This window comes from Eumetopias jubatus, unplaced genomic scaffold (genome assembly GCF_037043125.1).
Source record: "Eumetopias jubatus isolate StellerSeaLion01/CBP00866 unplaced genomic scaffold, mEumJub1_p1.0 scaffold_6, whole genome shotgun sequence".
Lineage (NCBI taxonomy): Eukaryota > Metazoa > Chordata > Mammalia > Carnivora > Otariidae > Eumetopias > Eumetopias jubatus.
This window is the reverse complement of record NW_028274812.1, coordinates 19,026,006-19,053,773: the sequence shown is the minus strand read 5'-3', so window position 1 is coordinate 19,053,773 and position 27,768 is coordinate 19,026,006. Positions and strand designations below refer to the sequence as shown.

The 27,768-nt window shown below is 33.3% G+C and overlaps 1 protein-coding gene across 5 annotated transcripts in view; it reads left to right on the top strand.

The window, feature by feature from the left end:
- The window catches only part of STXBP5 (syntaxin binding protein 5), a 174,520-nt gene extending 147,109 nt beyond the window's left edge, over positions 1 to 27,411 (top strand). For all 5 annotated transcript variants that reach the window (XM_088023848.1, XM_088023846.1, XM_028103208.2 and 2 more), the window contains 6 exons: positions 1,806 to 2,045; positions 3,476 to 3,845; positions 4,847 to 5,012; positions 14,545 to 14,656; positions 22,039 to 22,259; positions 24,022 to 27,411. In XM_088023848.1, the coding sequence (XP_087879974.1) occupies positions 1,806 to 2,045; positions 3,476 to 3,845; positions 4,847 to 5,012; positions 14,545 to 14,656; positions 22,039 to 22,259; positions 24,022 to 24,063 (1,151 nt within the window). In that variant the 3' untranslated portion in view covers positions 24,064 to 27,411. The remainder of the gene's footprint in view (positions 1 to 1,805; positions 2,046 to 3,475; positions 3,846 to 4,846; positions 5,013 to 14,544; positions 14,657 to 22,038; positions 22,260 to 24,021) is intronic.
- The last annotated feature ends 357 nt before the right edge of the window (positions 27,412 to 27,768 follow it).

Genomic DNA, 27,768 nt, shown 5'->3' with positions numbered 1-27,768 from the left:
TGTATTCAAGAAACTTAGAGTCGCTTTAGAGTGAGGCCTAAGACAAGTCTGGAAGAACTACAGAACAAATGTACTATTAGTGCCATGGGAGAGAAAAAAACTATCAAGATTCAAAAAAAGAAAAAGCATATATGTTTTTAGGAATCAAGATAAAACTTCATGAAAATGATGGTACCTGAGATGACAAATAAGCACAATCTTGATAGAGAAAAGGGTGAGGCACAGGAACCAATCAGAAAGAAAATCACAAGCAGAGAACAATGATTTACTCAGTTTTTTCCCACAAGATCCTGAAAAGCAGGGTAGCATTGAAGATAGGGCCAGAAAGGAGAGTTGAAATATTTTGTGGAGAGTCTTAAAAACCTGAGTAAGATACTAAACGTGATCAAATAAAGAGGAACTACTGAAAATTTTTTAAATAGAGGTGGTAGAATTATGACTGTACCTTATAAAATTCAGTTGAGTTGGGTTAGAACAGTGCCAGAATGAAGGTGGGAAGACCACTTGTGAATTATCAGCAGTCTCCATGAATGGTGAAGGCCTGAATGAAGGGTAATGGAAGTTGATTGGTAATGGAAAGAGGGAAACAACAGTGGAGTAAAATAACATTGGACGTGGCATTCCATCAGATGTATAGGTAAAGTGTAAGGGAAGAAGAAAAACTGAAACTCATTTTAAGTGTTGTTCCCTAGAACAGGGTTGTCATGAAAATAAACAGTGCCATTAGATGAATTTAGAACTTTGGGGAAATAATGTATTTTGATTTTGTATAGTGAGACATTATAGGAAAAAATTCCCATAAATTTGGAAATGCAGTTGCAAGAGAAAAGAGGCCAAGGCTCAAGGCAAACTTGCAATTGGCCACAGTGAAGAAGGCAGCTGAAGACGAGAAGGTTTATTAGTATAATTTTGAAGTATCCCTGTCATTACAGAAAGAATCAAGTAAAGGGAATACACCTGGTATGAAATTAAGTATGAGTCAGATACCAGTTATATGTTTTGATGTAAAATGCCTTGGATGAATGTTGATTACAGTTAAAATGGTTTTCAAGAAAAGAAGGCTAAATTTTTATGGATTAAAAGCTTTCATATGGACAGATTTGAAAAAAAAATCTTCAGATTTGAAGGTAGAATCAGTACTTCAAAATGGATTTTTTTTTAATGTAAATAATTGAAAGTGCAACAAAAACTTATGATGTACTGTATGCTGGCTAACCGAACATCATAAAAAAAAAAAAATGCCCACAGTTTTCTAGTTCTACCCAACCATGGAATTGCATTACCAAAGGAAGTAACAGCATCATGAGAAAAGTTGGTGAGGTCTAAGATTAGAAAAGCAACCAGGATACTAACAAAAGAGCCACACCAAAAACCATATAGGTCACACATCCAAAAATTCACTGGAATTACATCCAGCTCACTTCTGAGAAGTGTGAATTTATCTGTTTGTATTTTATATTTAAGCAAAGGAAAAAATTATTAACATAAAAGTAAATTGTTTTGGGGACGTCTGGGTGGCTCAGTCAGTTAGGTGTCTGCCTTCAGCTCAGGTCATGATCCCAGGGTCCTGGGATCGAGTCCCGCATCAGGCTCCCTGCTCGGCGGGAAGCCTGCTTCTCCCTCTACCTGCTCTGCCTGCCGCTCCCCCTGCTTGTGCTCTCTCTCTCTGACAAATAATTTTTAAAATGTAAATTGTTTTTAATTGAAATATGCTATAGGTTTTGTCTTTTTGCAGATTAACTATTTGGCCAAATTTTTATGAGATTTTATAACAAGCAATCTCACAACATTTTAATTCATTTCAGATATAAAAGATAATTCCTTCAGCCGATCACGGAGTTCCAGTGTAACCAGCATTGATAAAGAATCTCGAGAAGCAATTTCTGCTCTTCATTTCTGTGAAACTTTTACTCGAAAGGCAGATTCATCGCCGTCCCCGTGTTTATGGGTTGGTACTACATTGGGAACAGTGCTTGTCATTGCACTGAATCTTCCCCCAGGAGGAGAGCAAAGACTTCTTCAGCCAGTAATTGTCTCTCCAAGTGGTATGTATGCTTTCATGCTGTATTTATATTGAAGATCTAACTTGCTATATTTAGTAGAAGCCTTTGCTTTTCATTTTTGAATTGACCTATGAATTCTAAAATGTAAACTAAATGGAGATGTAGTCTTACGTTTTTAATGAAGGAATACATGAATCAAATTCCAGAATATTGTTTATTTATACAGCCATTCAGGTTTTGCATTTTTTTTAACTCTAGGATCATGTCTAAAATGATTACTACATTTGAAAATGAAAAAAAAAACTGTTCTTCTAATGCATTCTAAGATACCTTAAAATGCTATGTTTTATAAGCAAAAGGATGGTACCATATTTAGGAGAAAAAGCAAAAAGTATTTTTTTTAAACATATAGTTGGCTATTTTTAATATCTAGATGTGAAGTCTTAAAATATGTTATCTTTCTCCTTTGAAGTATTAGGAAAAGGTGACTTAATAGCAGATCTTAAGAAAGAGTTTATGACCTTCGTATATTGAAAATGAGATTCAGTTTCATCAAATGTATGTGGAGTCTGATAGATCTGGAAATAACTGAGAAATCTGGTTTTCATTACTAATTTATGCTGATTTAGGTAGACAAAAACATGATTGTGCTCGTTAGTGTATCCTTTGTTTATACAGTGGACTTTAACATTACTTGGAATTTAAAATTAAAATGTAATTATGATTTTAATGGTTTGTGAACTATCTTTACATCAAAGAAACAGTTTGATTTATTCATTCAGCTCAGTAAATATTTGAGTATGTTCTGTATGCCTAGTTGTTAGAAAAAAAGAAGCCTGGAAAGATCAGCCACATAAAGAATGTTCTGGTAGCCATATTAAAAAGGTAAAAAAAAAAAAAAAACCAAGGTGAAATTAATTTTAAATTAATTTTAATAAATAAAATTTTAATAACATTTTATTTAGCCTAGCATATCAAAAATGCTGTCATTTCAGCATGTAACCAGTGTTTTTAAATTATTAAGATATTTTACTTTTAATTTTTTTTTTTTTTTTGGTAGTGAGTCTTCAGATCCGGCATGTATTTTACTCTCAGAGCATGCCACAAGTTGGACAGGCCGTATTTCAAGGGCTCTGTAGCCACATGTGGCTAGTGGCTGCTATATTGGACAGTGTAGCTCCTAGGCACCATCCACTTGCTCTCACACTTGTCAGTAGTACACTTGGCAGATATGAGATAAGACATAGTTGCAGGCATCCCAATATTTATCAGTTTGGGGCATGTAGTTCTGATTTCTTTTTCTGGACTCAGATACATGCTTGAAGGTTGAATCCCTTCAGTAAGCCAGTGTTCAGTTTCAGTTTAGTGTACATTCTACATGTTGTTGAATGTCTATTCTGTGTCAGAGTTGGATAAACATATTTGCTGTGGATGTTAAAATACTCGTTATCTACTATATTTACGTATTTTAGGTACTATATTGAGGTTAAAAGGGGCGATCCTGAGAATGGCATTCCTGGATACCACAGGCTGCTTAGTGCCACCTGCATATGAATCCTGGAAAGAACACAATGTTCCGGAAGAAAAAGATGAAAAGGAGAAATTAAAGAAACGACGGCCTGTCTCCGTATCCCCTTCCTCTTCTCAGGAAATTAGTGAAAACCAGTATGCAGTGATATGTTCTGAAAAGCAAGCAAAAGTCATCTCACTGCCAACTCAGAACTGTGCTTACAAGCAAAACATTACAGAGACCTCATTTGTGCTTCGTGGAGATATTGTAGCATTGAGTAACAGTATCTGCCTTGCCTGTTTCTGCGCCAATGGACATATTATGACTTTCAGGTAAGAGTTACACATTTTTAAAAAACACAAAGATGGCATTTACACCCTTAAAACATAACACTACAGAATTATATTCCACTTAAATGAAATGCTTTTGTTTACAGTCTTATACACTGAGAATTTATTTTCATTCAGTTAAGAGTGAACAAATTTATGAAGAATACAAATCAGTTTTATCTACCTCTCAAGTATGCTAAATCATAAGGTTTATAAGGTACTGCCATTTTTGCCTTCTATAATACTTTGTTCAAGACTAAAACTACCTTGTTTATTTATTTATTTTTTTTAATTCCAGTTAGTTAACATACAGTGTTGTATTACTTTCAGGTGTGCACGATAGTAATTCAACACTTCCATACATCACCCGGTGCTCATCATGACGGTGCACTCCTTAATCCCCATCACCTATTTAACCCACCCCCCCCCATTGCCCTCCCCTCTGGTAACCATTACTTTGTTCTCTAATTAAGAGTTTGTTTCTTGATTTGTGTCTCTCTCTTATTTTTTCCCTTTGCTTGTTTTGTTTCTTAAATTCCACCTATGAGTGAAATCATATGGTATTTGTCTTTCTCTGACTTATTTTACTAAGCGTTATACTCTCTAGCTCCATCCGTGTCATTGCAAATGGCAAGACTTCATTCTTTTTTATGGATGAATAATATTCCATTGTGTGTATACACACACACACATATGTACACATGTTTATATATATAGATACACACAATATATATGGAAGAAGATGTAGATCTTTGTCCATTTATCAGTGAGTGGACACTTGGGCTGCTTCCATATCTTGGCTATTGTAAATAATGCTGCTATAAATAAGCATAGGGATGCATGTATTCTTTGAATTAGTGTTCTTGTATTCTTTGGGTAAATACCCAATAGTGTGATTGCTGGATCATAAGGTGGTTCTATTTTTAACTTTTTGAGAACCCTCCATACTGTTTTCCAAAACCTACCTTGTTTCTTATTAACAACTTTTTAATATTTTTCTCAAGTTTGCCAAGTTTAAGGCCTCTACTGGATGTCTATTACTTGCCCCTCACCAACATGCGGATAGCCAGAACATTCTGCTTCACCAACAATGGACAAGCATTATATCTTGTTTCACCTACAGAAATCCAGAGACTCACTTATAGTCAAGAGACCTGTGAAAATCTTCAGGTAAATAACAAAAATATTACTGTAATTTCTTCAAAAGTGAAATATTCTCTAAGATCCCTTACTTTTGTTCATCTCTTACACTCTCAGGAGTATACAAATGAGCCTATATGGGAAAATCCAAAGCCTGACTTTCAGAGCATATGCTTTGAGACTTGTGTTAACTAACTTCATCAGACTTTTGTTATAAGAGGGACTTATCTCCCTGATCCATATTTTTTCTACTCAGTGATGGCACAGAAATATGAAATATTACATACATTTTATACCCACTCTCCAAGTATAATAAATATCAATTATACACACAAAGAAATCCTTTTTAAGGAAGTGTGTTAATGTGGAAATAGTTACATCTGCACATTGTGTCATCCCCTCATATGCTATGTATTCACAAGGATGTATATATATATATATATATAAGAAAAAATAAGGTTTTATAGTTTTACTCTGAATATTTTTTTTGATCTTTTTGCAACATTCTTTAATTACAAAACTTTCTTTCTTAATATTCAAGTGCCTTATGTGCTTGCATATACAGTTGACCCTTGAACAAGTTGTGTTTGAACTGCACAAGTGCACTTAACTCAGATTTTTTTCAAAAATACAGTACAATACTGTAACTGTATTTTTCTTCCTCATGGTTTTCTTAACATTTTCTTTCCTCTAGCTTACCTTAATGTAAGAATACAGTATGTAATAAATATAACATATAAAATATGTGCTAATCCACTCTTTATGTTATCAGTAAGGCTTCTGGTCAGCAGTACACTGTTAGTAAACTTTTGGGGGATTCAGAAGTTACACAATGATTTTTGACTGTGCACGGCGATTGGGCCCTAACCTTCACACTGTTCAAGGATCAACTGTATATTAGAAATGATCAGTTTAGTTTCACCTTTTAAAATAAAAGTGCTGTTATATTGAGCTAAAATATAAAAAATTAAAATATTAAATATTACGTATATAAATATTAATTCTTAGAGGAAACCATTATCTAAGGGAACTTTAAGGGAACGTTCTAATGAAAGTTTTTACAATTAGCCCTATTTTACTTGTTTGTAATGAATTTGTGGCTCATTTTGAGAAGATGAGCTTTAGAGTCGACTGAATTTAAGTCCCATCCTTGCTTATAATTACACAATTATGTGATCTTAGACAAGTTAGTTACTGCCTCTGAGTTTCATCATCTTTAAAAATAGGATTAAAAATAATATCCATGCCATAGGATATGGTGTGGATTAAAGAAGACAATGCATGCAAAGTGTTTAGCATAGTGCTTGGTACAGAGTATGTGATCACTGTCAGATGTTAGTATTATTTCAGTAAGCTAGACTGTCCTGGAAATGTACTTCTAATGACATTATTACAAGCCTTGAGGGTGAAACAGAATTACAGATCTGATATTTTAGATATAAATTTATATTTACATTTGGGTGGAGATGTTTTTTCAAAGATTCCTAGGTTTCTGAATTAAACCTTTGCTTTTTATGGGGAAGATAAAATTTTTCTCTAGTGTTTCCTTTCACTAGTAAAATGTTACTGTATTAAGAAATAATATGGTTAATTGAATATATTCTTTATTTATTTTCATCTGAAATGTGGTCATAATTCAATTACTCAAAATTTTAAACTTCATCACTTTTTTAGGATCAAGTCTATTCTTTGGTCAGTGTTTTATTTTAATAAAAATCAATAGCAGCAGCAGTAAACTTTACCTATTTATTTTTAAAATGAAATGATCATTTAGTAACTCAGTTTATTTTAATGACTATCTGCTATGTACCCTCATGATATAAATGAAAAGTGAACTCTAAGCAGTTTGTGATAGAATGTTTTCATTGAATATTATTGACATTTTATTTACCTCTGTATTTTCAGTGCCTAAAAATAATGCTTTGGTAAAAATATGTTGTAAGTACAATGAACTTTATAAACACTATTCCTTGGTTTCCAGAGTGCCCTAATTGTGCATTCATTTAACTTTAACCAAAAAAATAAAGAAGATGCCTACAAACATTAATGGAGTTTCTAGCCCAAATGGAATAATAGGGACTCCTGCCTGAAGCAGCCCCCAAAAAGCAGACATAAACATGAAAGGACAGTTTTCAAGATCCTGAACATTAAGCAGTGAAGGAAAGTAATCCCTGAGAGACAGGAAACAAAGGAAGTGCTCCAGCTTTAATGCCTTGATAGAGTTTCCAGAGCATGCATAGAGGGAAGGTCCTGAGGCAGAGTGTGACCAACTTCCTGTGTTGAGGAAACAGAACCAAGAGTCTAGGAAGACCAAGTAAGTTAGAGTTCTTAGAAGAGAGTATCAGGGAGAAAAGAACTATACAGAGGGAGAACCCTGCATATCTGCAGAGGGTCTGCCAAGAGTATTCAGTAGAGTACTGTTGAGCACATGCATGTGGATACTCTCTGGCCTGGGAAAGAACCATCTGAAAGGAAAATTAGAGGGAATTTTGCCTGGTCCCAGGGCCAGGAACAGTGCCTGCTCCCAAAAGCCAAGCTAAAAATATTTATAATTCATGAGTGTGTTAGTTTCCTGAAGCTGCTGTAACAAATCACCACAAACCTGGTGACCAAAAACAACATAAATTTATTCTGTCACACTTCCGGAAGTCAGAAATCTGAAGTAAGTTTCACTGAGCCAACATCAAGGTGCTGGCAGGATCATGCTCCCTCCAGGGGCTCTAGAGGAGACCTTGCCCCTTCTATCCTCTTGTAGCTGCCAGCATTCCTGGACTTGTGGTTGCATTACTCCAATCTCTGCCCTCATGGTCACCTTGCCTCCTCCTCTTGTGCTATGTCAAATCTCCATCTTATAAAAACACTTGTAATTGGATTTAGGACCCATCTAGATAATCAGGATAATTTCCCATGGCAAAATACTTAATCACATTTGCACAGACACCCCCTCCCTTTTTTTTTTTTTTTAACAAGATGTAACATTTATAGGTTTCAGGGATTAGAACCTGATATTTTATTTTTTAAAAGATTTTATTTATTTGAGAGAGAGTGCCAGAGAGAGCATGAGTAGGGTGGCGGGAAGGGGGTGAAGAGGGGAAAGGGAGAAGCAGACTTCCGCTGAGCAGAGAACCTGATGCGGGGCTCAGTTCCAGGACTCTGGGATCATGACCTGAGCCGAAGGCACACTCTTAACCAACTGAGCCACCCACGTGCCCCTGGAACCTGATATTTTAGTTGGCCATTATTCAGCCTACTTCAGTGGGTAATTGGGTAGAGTACTCTGGAGGGTCTGGGCTCATTAGTTGGGGAATAATTAGCCTTAAAATGAGCGCTGCTTCTGACCTGCCTAACAAATTATGAAAGTGAGACCCAGAAGGATCAAAATGTTTCCTATTATCCCAGAATGAAGCTCAAGATAACTTAGCAAGATGAGAAATATCCAGTACTCAACAAGGTAAAAATCAAAAGATCTGGCATCCAGTCAGATTGTCAGGAAAATATGACCCATAATGAGAAGAATAATTAATCTTTAAGAAACCAAACCAGAACTGACACAAATATTACAATTAGTACAGAAGGACATCAAAACAGTTATTATAAATGTATTCCATACATTCAAAAAGTTAACTGGACACATCGAAGATACAGAAGACCAAACTATGAATTTGTTAGAAGTTCTTCTCAAATCAGTGACCTCAGCTTCCACCATAAGAAACTGAAAAAGAAAAGCAAGTGAAACCCAAAGTAAGCAGAAGAAAGAAAATAATAAATATCCAAGTAGAAAACCATGAACAGAAATGGAAAACAAGGAAACAATAGAAAAACATCAATAAAACTAAAAGTTTGATCTCTGAAACCAAAAAAATTGATCTCAAGCCAGTCCGATTATGAAGAGAGAAGTTATAAATTACCAGAATCAAGAATGAGAGGAGTGGCATTACTACAGATTTGACAAATATTAAAATGGATAATAAGGAAATACTATGAACAACTTCATGCCAATAAACTAAAAAATTTAGATGAAAATGGACAAATTCCTGGAGAGAAATTACCAAATGTCACTAAAGAAAAAATAGATAACCTGAAGAGTAGTACTGTATCTAATTGAGAAGAAAATTCTAAGCCAGATGACTTCACTAGTGAATTCTATCAACGTTTTAGGAAGAAATAATACCAGTTCTACACAAAAGTCAAAAATTGAAGTGGGGAAATCCTTTCCAATTCATTCTGGAAGTTACAATTAACATGATATGAAAAATAGACAAAGACATTACAAAATTATATACAGACCAATATACATCACTAATACAGATGTAAATATTATGAACAAAATTTTAGCAAATTGAATCCAACAGTATATCAGAAGGATAATTCTGGTCATGATTAATTATCATAGCATTTATCCCAGGAATGCAGGGTTGACTTCACGTTTGTAAATCAATTAGTATAATTCACCATATTATTTAATAGGAAGCAGTTAACAAAACCCAACATCCATTCCTAATTTAAAAAAAGAAAAATCTCAGCAAAGAAGGAATAAAAGGGAGTTTAAAGGGCATCTAGGGAAAATCTACACCTAATACTTAGTGATTAGTTACTGAATTATTTTTCCTTAAAATCAGGAGCTTTTAGAAAGGGATGTTCATTCTCAACACTTCTGTTCAGTGTTATAATCTGTTCAGTGTTGTACTTAAGGTTCTAGCCAGTACATTCAGGCAAGAAAAAGAAAGAAGAAACATCTCAACTGGAAAGGAAGAAGTAAACCAGTTGTTATTACACAGATGACATGATCATCTCTCTAGGAAATCTATCCAGAAAGCTACTAGAAATAATGACTGAGTTTGACAGGGATGCAGGATATGAGAGCAATATTAAAAAAAAAAAAATTCTATGCGAGGAGTGGGCATTTGGAAATTGAGATTTAAAAAACACTGAGCCACCTGAGGGCTCAGTCAGTTAAGCGTCTGCCTTCAGCTCAGGTCATGATCTCACGGTCCTGGGATCGAGCCCCGCATCTGGCTCCCTACTTAGCGGGGCGTCTGCTTCTCCCTCTTCCTCTGCCCCTTCCCCCCACCCCTGTTTGTGCTTGCTCTCTCTCCCTCAAATAAATAAATAAAATCTTTAAAATAAATAAATACACCATTTATAATAGCAACAAAAATAACTACTTTGGATAAATCTGACAAAAATATGAAAGACTTCTATTTTGAAAATCACAAAAACACTGAAAGAAATTTTTAATAACCTGAGTAAATTGAAGTATATACGTTGTTCATGGGTCAGAAAATTCAATATTAAAATATCAGTTCTCCCAAAATTGATCTATAGATTTGAGGAAATTACAAAATCTCAGTGGAAATTTTTTTGGGGAAATTTATTCTAAAATTCATATGGAAATGCATGGGACCTAGAATAGGCAGAACAACTTTGAAAAAGAATAAAGTTGAAGGGCTTGTACCACCTGATTTTAAGGATTACTGTAATGCTACAGTGACCAAAAGAACATGGTATTGGCATCAAATTAGATAAATAGATCAATGGAACAGAGTATAGAGTTTAGAAATAAACCCACACGTATATGGACAACTGACTTTTGATGAAGACAATGCAATTGAGAAAGGATTGCCTTTCCAACAAATTATGCTGGGAAAATTGGATATTAAAATGCAAAAAGTGAGGTTTGAACCATGCCTCGCAGTATATACAGCAGTTGACTCAAAATGGATCATAGACCTACATGTAAATCCTGAAACTATAAAACTTTTAGAGGGAACCTAAGAGAAGATCTTTGTTAACTTGGGCTTGGCAAAGATTTCTTAGCTACAACACCAAACTCACCATCCATAAAAGAAAGAATTGGCAACTTCAACAAAATTAAAAAATTATGCTCTTCAAAGACATTTAAGAAGTAAAGAGATAAGCCACAAGCTAGAAGAAAACCTTGGCAAAACATATGTCTATAAGGGACTTATGTCCAGAATGTAAAGGGCTCTTAAAAGTCAAAGACGATAACGCAATAAAGGCATGGGCAAAATATTTGAACAGATACTTCACCATGAAAAGATGTTCAGCATTATTAGGCCTTACAGAACTGTAAATTAAAACCACAATGAGATACCATTAAAGATTTACTAGAAAGGCTAAAATTAAGAATACCATGCCAGGGCAATTGGGTGGCTCAGTCAGTTAAGCATCCAACTCTTGATCTCAGCTCAGGTCTTGATCTCAGGGTCGTGAGATCAAGCCCAGTGTTGGGCTCCATGCTCAGAGGAATCTACTAGAGATTCTCTTCTCCCTCCCCCTCTGCTCCTCCTCCTGCTTGCACTTGTGTTCACACTCTTTTTCTCTCTTTCTTTCTGTCTCTCTCTCTCTCAAATAACTTAAAAAAAAAAAATACCATGTCAAGTTCTCACAAGGATGTAAGGGTCCAGAACTCTAATACACTGCTGGGAATGTAAATAAATAAACAAAAACAAAAAACAGTACAACCACTTTGGGAAACAACTTAGCAGTTTCTTTAAAAGTTAAACATTCATAAACCAAAGACCTAGCCATTCTATTCCTAGTTTTTTTAACTTCAAGAGAAAAGGAAATTGATATTCGTAACTGTTTTATTTGTACTAGCCAAAAAACTGGAAACTACCCAAATGTCCATTATTCATTATTGATGAATAATCAAATTGCAGTATATCCATACAGTAGAATACAACTCATCAATAGAAAGGAATGAGTAGTTGATAACATTCAGTATCAAGGATGAATCTCACAGTAATTATGCTGAGTGAAATAAGCCAAGCAAAAAAAAAGTTTAGAATATTGTATGATTCCACTTATATAAAGCTAAAGAAAATATAAATTAACCAAGGTTGAGAGAAAGCAGGTCAGCATTTACTTGGTGATGGGGGTTCAAGAAGGAGCAAGAGAAGGTTTTCCAAAGAAAGCACAAGGAAGCACGAGAGATGACTATGTTCATTATCTTCATGGTGGTGATGATTTCACAGGTATATATACATATGCTAAAATTTTATACTTTAAGTTTGTACAGTTTGTCATATGTCAGTTAACTCAATAAAACTGTTTTAAAAATTCATGGACTCCAGAACTTTTTATTATCATTGAGAGGCAGTCAAAAGCATGTTTATAGATTGAAATACCTAAATATATTTCTACAGCATTATTCTAACCATATCTGGAGTGAAAACATGAACAAAATGTACAAGTTATCTTTTGAAATTGACAATTTGTTTTTATTTTTTAATTTAAATAAAAAAACAATTTTAAAGAGGTGGAACATATGAATTATTTCAGTTTAAACAATTTATAATTGCCCTAAGCACCTTAATATTGTAATTTATAAACAAACTCCCAAGTACTCACTGTACAAAATTTTTGACAGTTGAACTATTTAGCTTCCCTTAAATGTCATACATTCAATATTGAAATTTATTGCTGTGCTCATCCTCTAAGATATTTATTTAAACTCAGTATTTTTATAACAGGGTTTTCTTAATCAAAATTGTTAAAATCTGATTATTTGATGTATTAAAAAGAGTTTAGTGATAAAGCACATACATTCATCCATTCATGAAATCAGTCCTAAATTTTACCCCATAAGCTTATTAACACACATGATAAATGAGATCTAAGAGTCCAACATCGGACAAGTATATTTGTTTTTGTATATTCATATTTTGGGGTAGTTTAAAAGTTCCAGATACTATTTCAGACAGAGTTTACTATTATTAGATGTAGAAAGATATCATAGAAAATACAAATCTATTTTAGATTTGTTAGTCATTAAAATTAATCATTGTAAATAGTAAATTTAATCATAGGTAAAATCCTTAAATACAAGCAAAAAAATCTGTAGATAGTATTTATGTTGTAATATATGCTTTTTTTAATATCACTTTTTCTCCCCAAATTTTAATACTTGAGACTACAGATTCTTAGAAACCAGTTCTCTGAGAAACATTTGCCTAAAGTGCCTCTGGGGGTAAAAAGGCAGAGATGAAAATCAAATCCAAGTCCATGTGGTTCCAAAGTTCATACTCTGGACCAGTCATTCCTACATTATAAATGACTCTTCATTTATAAATGTAATTTGTTTTTTTTATATTTCTTACTTTGCATTTGTAAAATTGTAAGCTCATTAAACACCAAATAAGAGCTGTAATTCTAAAATAAATGTCCTTATACCATCACTTGTTATATGTCATGTTACTCTTTTGATTTAGCATAAAAGACACTCAAATGGTAGCTGTTTGCCATTTTTGTTGTATCAATTTAAATTGGAATCTGTTGTAGTACAGTATAAAAATGATTGGGAATATGCCTAAAATCATCTGATATATAGTGTAATATAAATTTGAATTAAATAATAGTTATGAGTATATTCTTTAGTGAGCTTTAACAAGTTTGATTTATTGACTTCAGGAAATTTTTCATTCCAGTTTTATTCCACTTTGTAGAATTTCAGAGGAAAGAAAATTAAAATATATAAGCTTCAATCCACTTCAACATAATAAATGAAACTCTTGTTAATATTGTTTTAACAATTATCTTTTCCCATTTATAATATGGTTGGAGAAACAACATTAATATGAATATACTTAAAAGTAAAATCTTTGGACATCCTTTATTAACTTTCTTAGCCCTGCCCTAAGGAAGAAACTCTAAAAAATACATGCTTCATCTTCAACTATAATAATGTAAAACCAGATACAGCAGAACTACCCAGAACCAATAATGTACTTGTCTTTTGTATCATAGCTACTACTCTTAAGTGGACAGAAATGTAATCCCAAAGCCTCACTATACTTTTATTTTGATTCTAAAGCTTCCCAGAGCTGCCTTATAAATAATGTTGCTACCATTCTTCTCTTATAGAAATTCCTTTTCTCTATGTATTATTTACAAAGTCAATAACATGTCAGCAACCTTTCTTGTCTCCTGAGTTAGTTTTACCATTTCTGTGCTCTGAAGAATAGTAATTTCAGACAATACAGAAAGAAGCCTTCCCATCCCCTTGCCACATTTCTGGAATTCCAGGTGTATGTTGGCATAATTCTCTTCCTAAGCTATGTTTATGAAAAAAGAAGTTGATGTGTCTTTCTAGATTACTAATTTTCTGACTCAGCTGAAAGTGATAATTCCAAAACTGTCATTATCATTACACTAAACTTTTCAACTTACTAATAGCTTTTCTTCTTTCTAATGTAGGAAGACCTAATTGTTAATCCAGTTATCAATTTTTGATGTTAAGAATTATGGGAAAATTTTGTCTTAATGATTGGAATCTTCTTAAGTGAGAATATCATCTTTGCTTGAAATGTAAGGAAAATAATCTAGCCAAAGTAGCAAGCAGCAAGTTAGTCAATTGTCTTAACTGTTCGACTAAGTCAGTAGATACTGGATCTAGTCACTTGAAATATGCTCATTAATTGTTTGTGAATCTCAACAGGTAATGTTATAAGCTTAAGTTAGAGTTTACAGTGATGGTTTTGTGAATTATAGTTTAGTTTCCCTGTAACTTTACCAATTACAATTTGTTTTGATTTTAAAGGAGATGTTGGGTGAACTCTTCACTCCTGTAGAAACACCTGAAGCACCAAACAGGGGATTCTTTAAAGGCTTATTTGGAGGTGGTGCACAATCTCTTGATAGAGAAGAACTGTGTAAGTTGATTTCTTTAATTCAGGTATTGTATCTGTAAAACTGAAACATTCAAGCCATTTAAATTCTTCCTACATGTATAAATTATGTTCACCTTTTTCCTCCTTGTCACATTAATATATCCATGTTTTTAGCAAAAATACATAAAAGGTTTTTTGTGTCATTCTAACCCAAATCAGAGGAGTATTTTACTCAGGGAACCAAGATCAGAATAGCTTCAGGTGGTTAAAAAGGAGTATTCACAACTTTAAATGAGTAGTTTAGAAAGTATTTTATTTTCATTAAATGTGATCCTTATTTATTCTTTCAATTCCATAATTTACCTTAACTGATGACCTTAACTTTGAAAAAGTTTTTAACCTAAACATTTATTTTACGAAACCTCCAGAACTATTATCATTGCATCAGAAGGTTATTTAAAATAGCAAAATCTGGTTTACTTACTACCTTCCACATAATTGGCACAGAGTAGAAATTTGTCCTTTGAAGGAGCTAATGAGTCAATGATTGACCTTTCTTTCAAATAGCTGTTATCTGTCCTTAACTTTTTTCCTTTTATTCTCTTTCTGTTTTGCTAAAATATTACAGAATTTTCCTTTTGTGTTTGTTTGACTAATTAGAAAAGCTGTAAGATTAAATATCAGTAAGTAGCAGTGCAATTTAATTTTCAAAACTTACCCAGATTATTGATCAATCATCTTGCTACTAAGGATCAGTCAGTTTTAATTCATTTTTTAAAATGAAGACTGTTGTTTAAGTTATGGGGGACTGGTAATTTGGAATAATATTCTCACCAAGAATAACTGATAAAGTTACACAAAATTAAAAAATGTTTATTTTAATTCTTAAAAACATCAAAGAGCTAAGAGTAGAGTAAGGACATGGGGAAGGATGGGAACCCAGAGTGCTGAGTCTGGCAAAGTGAGGCCAATTTTACCCTGGAGTACTTTGCTAATCCGAAGCAGGAGGCTGATACACTAAACTGTGTTCATACTAGCAAAGTGGGCTCCTAGAATGGGCAAGGGTAGGGATCTTGTTAAACAACTTCTGCTTTTTGCAAAGGATTCCAAAGGCCAAGCTTAGGAGTAAAGGTGAACTGGAAATAAATCAGCCCTCACACACACAGACTGAGCTCAGCTTTAAATTATCTGAGTGTCCCAGAAAACTTTCAACCTTAGTTAAGTATTTTTACAGACTGTTTTAAGTCCCTAGCACCTGGCAGAAGCAAATGAAAATGTTCCCTAAAGGAAGATAACATATTCCAAGTCCTCAAATTATTTGTAGAAATAATTTTTCAAATATGTCATCCAAGTGAACCAGGAAAACTAGTAATCAACACCATGAACAATGAAACAGAAGAGGCAGAAGCAGAATTACAGGTACTTCAGATATTAGAATTATCAGACATAAACTATAAAATAGTTATGTATATTATAAGTTCACATTCACCATGCCTGAACATTTTGTCAGATAACTGAAACCTATAGAAATCAGTACAACAAATGTGTAAAATCTAAAATTAATTTCTAGAACTGAAAGATTCAAAAAACAAAAACTGAGTGCATAAATTTAACCACAAATTAGACACAACTGAAGAGAAAATTATATAGCTTGAAGACCATCAAAATAGACCATCTAGAATGTAGTACAGAGAAACAAAAAAGGTGTAAAATACAAAGAAAAAAGAAATAGAAGTTGCAGTGAGAAAATCTAACATGTTGGACTTCTAAAGAAAGAAATAGCAAAGCATATAAAGAAGAATCAATATGTAAACATATATGGCTGGAAATTTTTCAGAATTGATAGAAGATACCAATTCACACATTCAAGAAGCCTAATGAATTCCAAGAATTTTTTTTTTTTTTTTTTTTTTAATTCACAGCTAGAGGGGTGCCTGGGTGGCTTAGTCGGTTAAGCATCTGACTTTGGTTTTGGCTCAGGTCATGATCTCAGAGTCATGGAATTGAGCCCCCCTTCGGGCTCAGTGTGGAGTTTGCTTGAGATTCTCTCTCTCTCTCCCTCTGCTCCCCCCAACTCACACACACACACTCTCTCTCTCTAAAATAAATAAATCTCTAAAAAAAAATTCACAGCTAAGTATGTTACATGAAAATAGAGGATATCAAAGACAAAGAGAAAATCTTCAAGGTGACTAGAGGAAAATGAGGTATTTTTTAACAAGCTATGGACTGACTTCTCAACAGCCGAAGACAGAAAATATCCTTCAGGAGTAAGACATTTTTAGACAAATGAACACATGAATAAGACTTGCCACCACACTAAAGGGAACTCTAAATATTCCTTCATGGAATGTCAGAGATGTAGGAAACAATGTTTTAGAAAGAAAGTAGCAAGTGCATGCATAAATGTAATCTGTATAGACTGGAAGCAAAGCCTTGTGGTATGTATATACACATATAAATAAACAATGTGTGACCCAAAAAAATCACATAAAATCAAGGGAGTCACAAAGGGTAATGGATTTAAGGTGATCTGAGATCATGCAATTTTTGAGAGACTTTTAAAAAATATCCAGTAGCATTAATAAGGATGCATGTTAAAATTTCAAGGTGACTTCTACAACTTAGTATATAACTTCCAGGTGAATAGCAGGAAAATCACAATCCTTCCAAAATAAGGCAAGAAAGGAAGAGAGAAAGAACACAAAACAGGCACATAAAGGACTGTAGACTTAAGTATAAATAACCATAGTAATTATGTCTCATTTAAAAGGCAAAGGTTGTCCAACTGAATTTAAGAAGAAAAAATGTACATTGTTTACAGAAGACATATTTAAAACAGAAATATTAAAATTTTAAAAGATAGAAAAACATGAACACAAATGAATCAGCTGGTTTAACTATATTAATATCAAAATGTAAACATTAAGGCATTATTGAATGCACATTATATCTTCACTTCAAAATATATAAAAAACAAATATTGACTAATTGCTAGAAGAGACCATTTCCCAGTCATAGCAGGGGAACTGCTAATATGCCCATTGATTGAGATATAAAAGCAGACAACAATAAGTCTTATAGTAAAGGCCATAGAAGACATGAACAACACAATGAACTTAAACCTAATAAACAGATATACAACATTGCAGAATACATTCTTTTCAAACACACACAGGATGTTCATAAAATATATTTGTATAGAAATTACAGATGTATACCAAATTATTTTGGGGTAAAATATCATGTCTATAATGAATTTTGAATATTATATTTAAAAATTTTACATGTAGACACATAGCAAAAAATGTTATCTATTACCAAAATTAGATAATGTATGGATATTTATGATACAGTTCTTTTACTTTCCTGTATGTTTGAAACTTGCATTTTGAAAAAAGTTGGGGTTTAAGTTGACCATATGTTATATGATTTTTTAAAAATTGAATTTCAAAGGATTCAAATCAATTAAGGGTTTGTGATCTAATTAGAATTCAGTTATACTTGTGATTAATAACAAGGTTAATTTTAAACCCCTGTGTTCGAAAATTAAGAAATAAACTTTTGAATAACCCATGTGTCAAAGAATTTATAACCATTGGTCTGCATCTAAAGTAATAGTGGTATTGGGCGCCTGGGTGGCTCAGTTGGTTAAGCAACTGCCTTCGGCTCAGGTCGTGATCCTGGAGTCCCGGGATCGAGTCCCACATCGGGCTCCCTGCTCAGCAGGGAGTCTGCTTCTCCCTCTGACCCTCTTCCCTCTCCCCTCTCGTGCTCTCTATCTCTCATTCTCTCTCTCTCAAATAAATAAATAAATCTTTAGGAAAAAAATAAAATAAAGTAATAGTGGTATTTATAGCCTTAAATATATATACAGTATTATTAGGGAAAAAAAAAACCAAAACATGAAAATGATTGAACCGAGCAGCCATCTCGAGAAGGTAGAAAACACAGCAAAATAAACCAAAGAAAATAGAAGATAATAAGATAGTAATGACTTAGTAAACAAATACAAAATAGAAAAAAAATCAACAAAGCCAAAAGTTGATTCTTTAAAAATCTAATAAAATTGATAAATCTTTTGTGAAATTAAGTGGAAAAAAAAAAAGTAAGACACAAGTAAACACTATCAGGAATGAAGAAAGATAAGAGAATGTAATTGCCCTAGTTAAAGCATCAAAGCCAGCAACTTTGTTGAATCTGTTTTTCTGAAGCCATCTCTCTCTGCCCATAGCTGGAAAGACCTCTTTGCTTGTGTGATTACATTGGGTTTACCTGGATAATCTAGGATTAGAGAGCTGGGTAATCCAGCTCCTTAACTTAATCACATCTGCAGAAAAGTTCCTTTTCCTGTGTAAGGTAACATAATCATAGGTTCCAGGAGTTAGAGTAAGGTCATCTTTTAGAGGAGTGGGGGACATTATTCTGTCTACCACAGTCATATCAAAACAAACAAACCAAAGAAGTCAAATACTTAGAAATAAATTTTAACAGAAGATGTTTAGGACTCTATGGGGAAAACAGATAATTATATAACTTTGTTGACAGAAGTTAAAGACCCAAATAAAAGAAATATACCATATTCATGCAGTAGAAGATTCAGTAAAAGGCATCAATTCTCCCAAAACTGATTTATGCATACACAGATATACACTTAATGAAGTCCTTATCAAAATTACCTTCCCCCCAAAATTTTATAACTGATACTAACCTTTAGATGGAAATTCAAAGGGTCTTACCTCTTCTATTTAGCCTTATATTAGAAATTTTAACTAGGACAATTAGGCAAGAAAAGGAACTAAAGGTCATGCAGATTGGAATGGAAGAAGTAAAAGTCTGTGTTTGCAGATGACATTATCTTGCAAATAGAGAATCAAGCCACACCCAAAAAAATTACAGCTAACAAGTTCAGCAAGATTGCAAGATATAAGATCAATATAAATAATTTCATTTCTTCTATGTACTAGCAATGAACAAAATGAATATTAAGTTAAGAAAACAATTCCATTTATAATAGCATCAAAAAGACAAAATAACTTGGGAATAATTTAACAAAAGAAGTGTAAAATGCCCTAAAAACTTCAAAACATCATTTAAAGATATTAAGTCATAGATAAATGCCTTGACATCCTATGTTCATGGATGGGAAGATTTAATATTGGGAAGAAGGCCATGCTCCCCAAGTTGATCTGTGCATTCAACACAATCCCTGTCAAAATCCCAGCTATTTTTTTGAAGAAAAAAAACTGCTCCTAACATTTATATGGAAATGAAAAGGATCCAAAATAGCCACACATACACAAAAATTTTTTTAAAGAAGAAAAATGATGGAGAAATCACATCTTTCAATTTCCGAAGTTACTACAAAACTATAATTATCAAGATAGTGCAATAATGGCATAAGGAGAGATGTACAGACCAATGGAATAGAACTGAGAATCCAGAAATAAGTCCATACATGTATGGTTAATTGATTTTCTACAAGGATGCCAAGAAAATTCAAAGGTAAAAGAATGGTCTTTTCAACAGATGGTGTTGGGACAACTGGATATCCACATGCAAAAGAATGAAGTTTCCTGCCGTCCCACCATTCACAAAAATTAACTCAAAATGGATCAAAGACCTTAATATAAGAGCTAAAACTATAAAAGTCATAGAAGAAAACGTAGATATAAACCTCTGTGACCCTAGATTAGGCAGTGGTTTCTTAGGTATGACACCTAAATCACAAGCAACCAAAGGAAAAAAGAGATAAATTGGATTTCATTAAAATTGAAAATCAAAGAACACTATCAAGAAAGTGAAAAGACAAACTGCAGATTATGATAAAATATTATAAATCATATACCTGATATATCTGAAATCTGATAAAAGTCCAGTATTCAAAATATATGAAGAATTCTTACAACTTAACAATAAAAAGACAAATAGCCCAGTTTTTAAATGGGCAAAGGGTTTGAATAGACATTTCACCAAACAAAATATACAAATGGCCAATAAACACATAAAAAGATATACAACATCATTTCTCATTAGGGATGCACAAATCAAATATCACTTCACACTAGGATGGCTGTAATCAAAACTATGTTTGCAAGAATGTGGAGAAATTGAAACTTGTACCTTGCTGGTGGAAATGTAAAAATGCCATAACCTCTTTGGAAAACTGGCAGTTCCTCAAAAAGTTAACATAAAGTCATCATGTGACTCAACAGTTCCACTCCCAGGTATATACCCAAAAGAATTGAAAACACATATTCACACAAAAACTTGTACAAATGTTCATAGCAGCATTATTCATAACAGCCAGAAAGTAGAAACAACTCTAATGTCCATCAGCTGATGAACTGATAAACAAAATGTCCTATCTCCATACAATGGAATATTATTCAAGTCATCAGGAAGAGTGAGGTGCTGATGCATGCTACAGCATAGTTGAACCTTGGCAACATTATTTTAAGTAAAGAAGCCAGACACAAAGGTCACATATCTGAATCCATTTATATGAAATGTTCAGAATAGGAAAATTTATAAAGACAGAGTAGATTATTGATTGACAAGGACTGAGAAGGAGGGGAATGGGAAGTGACTGTTAATAATTAGCATGGGGGTTTTGTTTCTGTTTTTGTTTTTGAAGAAAATGCTCAGGAATTAGTGATGATAGTTGCACAACCTTCTGAATAAACTAAAAGTTACTAAAGTGTTCAGGGACAAATTTATGGTATGTGAATTATATTTCTAATGAAAGAAATGTAGCCTGAGGGAGGAGGGGAAATCTGACCTAATTCTTTAACAGAATTTAAGACTTTTGCAGTAATCTCGATATTAGGTAATCAAGGTCTGGATTATGTAAGGAAAGGAAGCAGTGAATTCCTGAGATCTTTTGAAGGAAAAATTTGGTCTATTTGTAAGTGACAAGATAAATGGAAAGAAAGGGATGTCGCACATCTATGACTTATGGAGACTGAAATAGAGTAATGAATAAATTCTTCATTTTTCTTCTAAGCTTAGGCATAGTATTTAAAGTATGAGAAAGCATGGAATAAATAAACTAAATCAAATCTGTATGTTTAAATTATCTTTAATTTTTTGCAGAACTAATAACAATTTTTACTGTTATGTAAACGGGTGTCAGTATGCCTGTTATTCATTGCAACAAATAATTACTAGTCCCCTTTTTACACAAATTTTGTTACATAAACTAATATAGAGTAGAAAATTAATATACATTCTGTTTTTGCATGTTTCAGAAACTATCTAAAATTATTAAAATGATATAAAAACATTAATTTTGGAGTGAAATATATAAATATTTCAATTACACTGATACTCCACCTAAAAATTGTGTTTTAATATTATATATAGTAGGATTTTTATATTAAATTTTCATTTGAGTTACTCTTTCACTTATCAAATTCATTCAGTTGGAGAATCGTCCTCAGGAAAGGCCTCAAGGAGTCTTGCACAGCATATCCCTGGTCCTGGCGGCATCGAAGGTGTGAAAGGAGCAGCATCTGGAGTTGTTGGTGAATTAGCACGAGCCAGGTTGGCGCTAGATGAAAGAGGGCAGAAACTTGGTGATCTGGAAGAAAGAACTGCGGCTATGTTGTCCAGTGCAGATTCGTTTTCTAAACATGCTCATGAGGTATGTCTATCAAACAAATATTTAAACAAAATAACCTAGGTTAAAGCAAGTATGAAAATTGTTGAGTTCCTTTTTTTTTAATAGCTATTGTATTTCTATGCAAGAACTTTCATTTATCCTCTGTACAATTGCAAATTCCTGATTTTTGCCACCAGAGGGAGCCATTACAAGAATATATTTCAGTAGCCTTTGGTTTCTTACTGAAGTTTATAAATTATGAAGGAACCTGCTCACATTCAGACTTCTCGTAAACAAAGCCAATGATTTTGCAGCTGTTTTTAGGGAATGCAAAGGCCTCAAATTTTACTACTAACTTCTAAAAAAGGAAATAATTTGCCTCTCTTGATTCTTTAGGTTGATCTAAATAACTAAAATTGGCAAACATTTTTATTGAAATAGACAATACTAAATCCATCTGTAGCCCAGTTCATACAGAGGATGAATGAGATGCATTTTTGCAGCGAATTCGTCTTGATGAATTCAAAAGTCATGGTGGACCTTAGAAACGGATGCCCTTAAAAAAGGGCTCCCTAGCTGGCCTTACAAGGATGTTTTGTTGGCCAGCATAGTAACACTTTAAGACACTGATCTTAAAGGCCCTTGGGTAGAATATATATCTTCATTTTGCCACATAGGTCTGTCATTCCATGATGCTTTACATTGGGCTACTTCACACACTTAGTTCCTAGCCTAACCGTTGAGGACATTCTTAGTTTGTTATCTGAAGAAACCATATTAAGGTTATTTTTATATTTGAGTACCCAATCTATCAGTAATTGCTCTTTAAATTTTTCAATCAAAAGTCATCTTTTCCTTGCTCAAGAATGCTGACACTGGAATGCATGAAAGAGGTCACTTGACCTGGGAGAGATTTGTCCAGGGCTTCAAAGAAATTTGGAGATCCCTTGTGAGTCCTTGTACTAGGCTAACACACACCTCAGATATAGGCTAGTGACCTTGGTCAAGAATTTTGTTGGCCTAACCCTGCATCTGACTGTGATCACTAATGCATCTAACATTTCAGCCAATTTCAAAATATATTCACACTCTAAGTATTTAGCAAAGACCTCAGACTCAAACTGATAGCTTTTCCCTTCTACCAAATGATATTTGTGAGCCATATTTGAAAGTCTGTGGAAATAATATATTGAGGTGGTTAAGCTCATGGGTTCTTAAAGAAGACAGTGTGGGCTGTAATCCAGTTTCGCCATTGTGTTACCTTGGGTAACCGTATAAGCCTTATTTTCTTCATTTATAAGATGAGGAGAATAATAATCTATAACCATAGAGCTGTGAGGGTCGACGAAATGAATTCATGTAGGGAGGGTGTGCCATGCAGCGCCTGTCAGAGTAACTGCTCAGTAAGTTTTGGATGGCAGCAAGAGTACTGTTTTCAACCTTTCATTCACCAGATTCTTTAACCATTATTTTTAGTTCAAATCAGAGAACTGAAAATTACCTTATTTCTAAGGTATTAGCTTAGGTCACCAAAGAATATACTGAGCCAAAGTTTAATTATGTCACATTTCTAAAAAAAATAAGAGGACCTTCTAGGCTATAGTTCTTAATAGTTATGGTCTTTTCTCTAAATGGAACAGTTCTTATTGCTTTCAATATAAATTGATTTGAAGTAAGCAATACAGTAACACTAGAGAATGTTTCAGGATGATATAATGTTTTGGAAAAATACAGAAATTGATTATAACGTAAATATTGTTGTTCTGGCATTTTTAAAACATTTTTTGTGTTTTCTCCCCTTTAGATGATGTTGAAATACAAAGATAAGAAATGGTACCAGTTCTGACAACCAGAAATCCAACTAAGTCCAACTTCAGCTGGAAGGAAAAAGAATTTTCCTTTTTTATTTTATTGATTTCAGTTTAGGAAAGTTAACATTAAAGGGATGTTCATCACTCGATACCGTTCTTTCCTAGCACAATCATGCACTGTTTTACCTCAGTCATGTGGCTTTAACTGAGGAGTGTCCACACACACTCAAAGTGGAGTAGGTGGTATGTGCCGGCTATGAGTGGACAGTGTGGGAACTAAGCAGGTCACATGTTACAGATGAAGAAACAAAGGGGGATGTTGAGGAGACCTGGCAGGGACTATTCCTGGGTCATTCTTGTATTAATCTTTCATAGGCCAAAAGATTGTGTGCTATTGTATCTGCCATCAGTGTTTGACCTCTTTGAGGGAGAGGCAATAAGTCAGAAGTCCTGAAGCTGAAATAGTTATGTTTGTGTCATTGACTGAATTATAAACAGCTGTCTTGGACTTTCCCTCCCTTAAACTGAACGGTCATCAGTGTCATTAGTGAAAAAGAAACAAACTGTTTGTTACCATATCTGTAGACAGATAAGCTGAATGGTGGGCTTTAAATAATAAAAACATACACATCATTGACTTGTGTATGGGCTACTCTTGGATTCTTGTTATTGTATACTTGTGTTTAGTCCATATTTTGTCAAAAGCAAAACAAGGCGATACATCACTTTTCATTGAAAAGAAAAGTGTAGAGCATGACTGAACTGCTCATCATTCTGGGAGTTTCCATGTAGTGGCTATACGGTGTGGAAAGTGAGAAAAACCTCCATTGTGGTGAGGAGAATACTTCAATGTCCCTTGTCCTTGTTCTCATTAATTCAGCTAAAGGTGGATTTGACCAAAATAGTTACTGGTTAAATTTGTAGAAATGTTGAAATTGGCTAAGTTTTTAATTTTGCTTGAATTTTTATAAAATGTTTAACCAAATGTACCTTTGCATTATTTAATTAAAATTGCGAAAAAAATGTTTCATTATTTCAGTAAAACGCTCAGCTCCCTTTTTAAAATGCCCTTTATTTGCTAACAGTTCCAGTACACTCAGGTGATGAGCCAATTAAATCTTAGTGCACATGCTGTCGCATGGAAAACAAGCATCTGTTGTCAATAATTATCTATATAAGAGTCTAGTCTGATGACCTACAAAATATTTTCTGTAGAAATATACTATAAATCTGTACATGTCCTTTCAAGGTTTTAAAAAGCCAAAAGGAAAGGAAAATATGTGCATTTTGGTAACTAAATTATTTCTGTATTGGAGTATAATGCAAACGATACCATCAGTGGACAATAAATGATTGGTTCCTAGAATAGCATTGCAGACAGGGAAGAGATAACTTGGTAGACCTGGAAGTAAGTGATCTCGTAATACAGGCTCATCTGAGATGATTATTGGTGGTTCTTAAAGCAACAAAGGAAGAGCAAAATAGAAGCATTACACTTACTATTAATGAAATTTAAATATTTTCTTCTATAAATAATTATTTAAATATTTTTTTTCATTAAGATATAATCAGAGCACAAATTGATAGCAAACTTGATGGTTGTTTTTTCTATTCCATATGAACATTAAAGGTATATGTAGAACACCTTAATTTCACACAGTCTGTTATGCATCTTTTCCTCTTCTTTTCACTAATAAAGCTTTTATGTTTACATTTTATAATGTGCACTATGGGATACAAAAGTTTACATTAAAATTTATTTTGAATGTCATCAGGGAGGGACTAAATATATGTGATAGAGATAATTGATTGAGCCAAAATAAATATTTTAAAAGTAATCATTTTCAAAAGGTTTTGAATTTGTAGAAAATACCTATGGATAACATGTTTCTGTTTAGTTAACGTCAGCTATATGATGAACAGTCAGCAGTTTACAGATGGCTTAATTTGTATCCTGTGTTATCTAATAAACCTGTTGTTCCAAAATCTGTCACAGGAAGTATTAGGCCCCTTTTTAAGGTACAGTTTTGAGAATGTCATCAATAAAATCAACAGTTATGGATTTAAAGTTGAGAAGCATTAAGTAAAATAATATACTGGTTGATTCCCCATTATGTGGAAGGGCATATTAACTCCAGTTATTTAATTTGCTGTGTTACTTTGTGTTAATTGTACATCAACTTTATTTCTATGGTCATTTTTCCTGTTGTATATAAAATGAACTAATCTTGTAATTATTTTCAAATAGAGAGGTAGATACATTTATCTGAAATGGATTTTATAAGAAAATGTTAAATCAATATTTTGAGTTATTTTGTTTTTAAATTAATCTACAGATTATGCACAGCAAACCTAGAAACTCACTTAGAACTAGAAAGCTTGAACTATTTTTGAGAATAGAAAATGGCTTCTCCGAGTTATACTTGATTCAGTCTGTAGATAAGAGACAGTCTGCAGTAATAACTAACCCAGGGAATTTATTGTAATTTGAGAGATAACATCTCTATTTTTTTCTTTTTATGTGCAAAAAGTTATAGTCACCAGCAAGCCAGGATTTCAGGAAAACAAACCAAAAAAAAAAAAATAGAAAATATTAGGAAAATGAAAGATTTGTGTGTGCTTCCTCCATATCCTCATTTGAGGACATAATTCTTTGTTGCATTTGTCCTTCGCTCTAAAAATCATTGAAGTATTCATTAATTAGCAGCTTATCAATAGGAAGTTGTTTCCCTATATGTACCACATAGCCAGTTCACTCTTCAAACTAAAATTCATATATAGTTCCTTAGAAATTTATTTGAAATCTTAATACTCTGACAAATTCTGTATATTACATCCATTTGAATTTTTGCATCATCTTAATCCCCTGGGTTTGCATTTCAGTTGTACAAAGTGTTTCCAAAAATGGTTATAGATATCACTGAGCTGTGATTGACTTAATTTGCTTTTCTTTATGGATGTGAAAAAAAAATGCTGCTACTTGTCTATGTTATGTGTAGTATATTACAATTTAAGTACAGTACTTTATAGTAAAGAAAGAAGCATTTCTTTTGCTTAGACCTTCTTAATTGTAGGTTTCTCTGAAGTTCTTTTGTGTAGATATGTGAGTGTTTTAAACAAGTCTGAAAGTGTTACACATTTTTAGGTTACAGGGGGTGGTGGGGAGACAGCTGAGGAAAGGGAAGACAGGGGGAGACCCCCACAGAGTGCAGAGTTTTACCCTGAGTTCCAGATTCCCTATGTTTTGCTGAAGGCATTTTCTCAATGACATTAGAAAAGCTATATCCAAAGGTAAATTTTTTGTGGCAAAGATTTATTTTACATTTTAACTTCGGGGATTTTGTTTATTTGTTTTTGCAAAATAAAGAGCACTGAACTTTAAACTTGAATTTTTTCTGCACTTTTTTAGGTAACAAAAACTTTTTATTATCATTTAATCCACATTTCTCAGTTAAAATCAAGTGATGCATATGTATAAAACATGCCAAAATCATGAATATGCTGCTAGCTGCACCTTAAATAATTAAACTGATCATAGTCTTAAAATCTTTAATAGGGCTTTATATAGTTTTCAAGGAAAAAAATAGTAAAATCATTTGCTGTATGTTTCAGTGTTCTAGGTCTTAAATTATTGCAACACTTTCAGATTTGTTTTAAGATCATACAGTAACATGTTATATTTATACATACTGCTAGAGAATATACTTTTAATTTTAAAATGAAATTTTTATAAATGTACT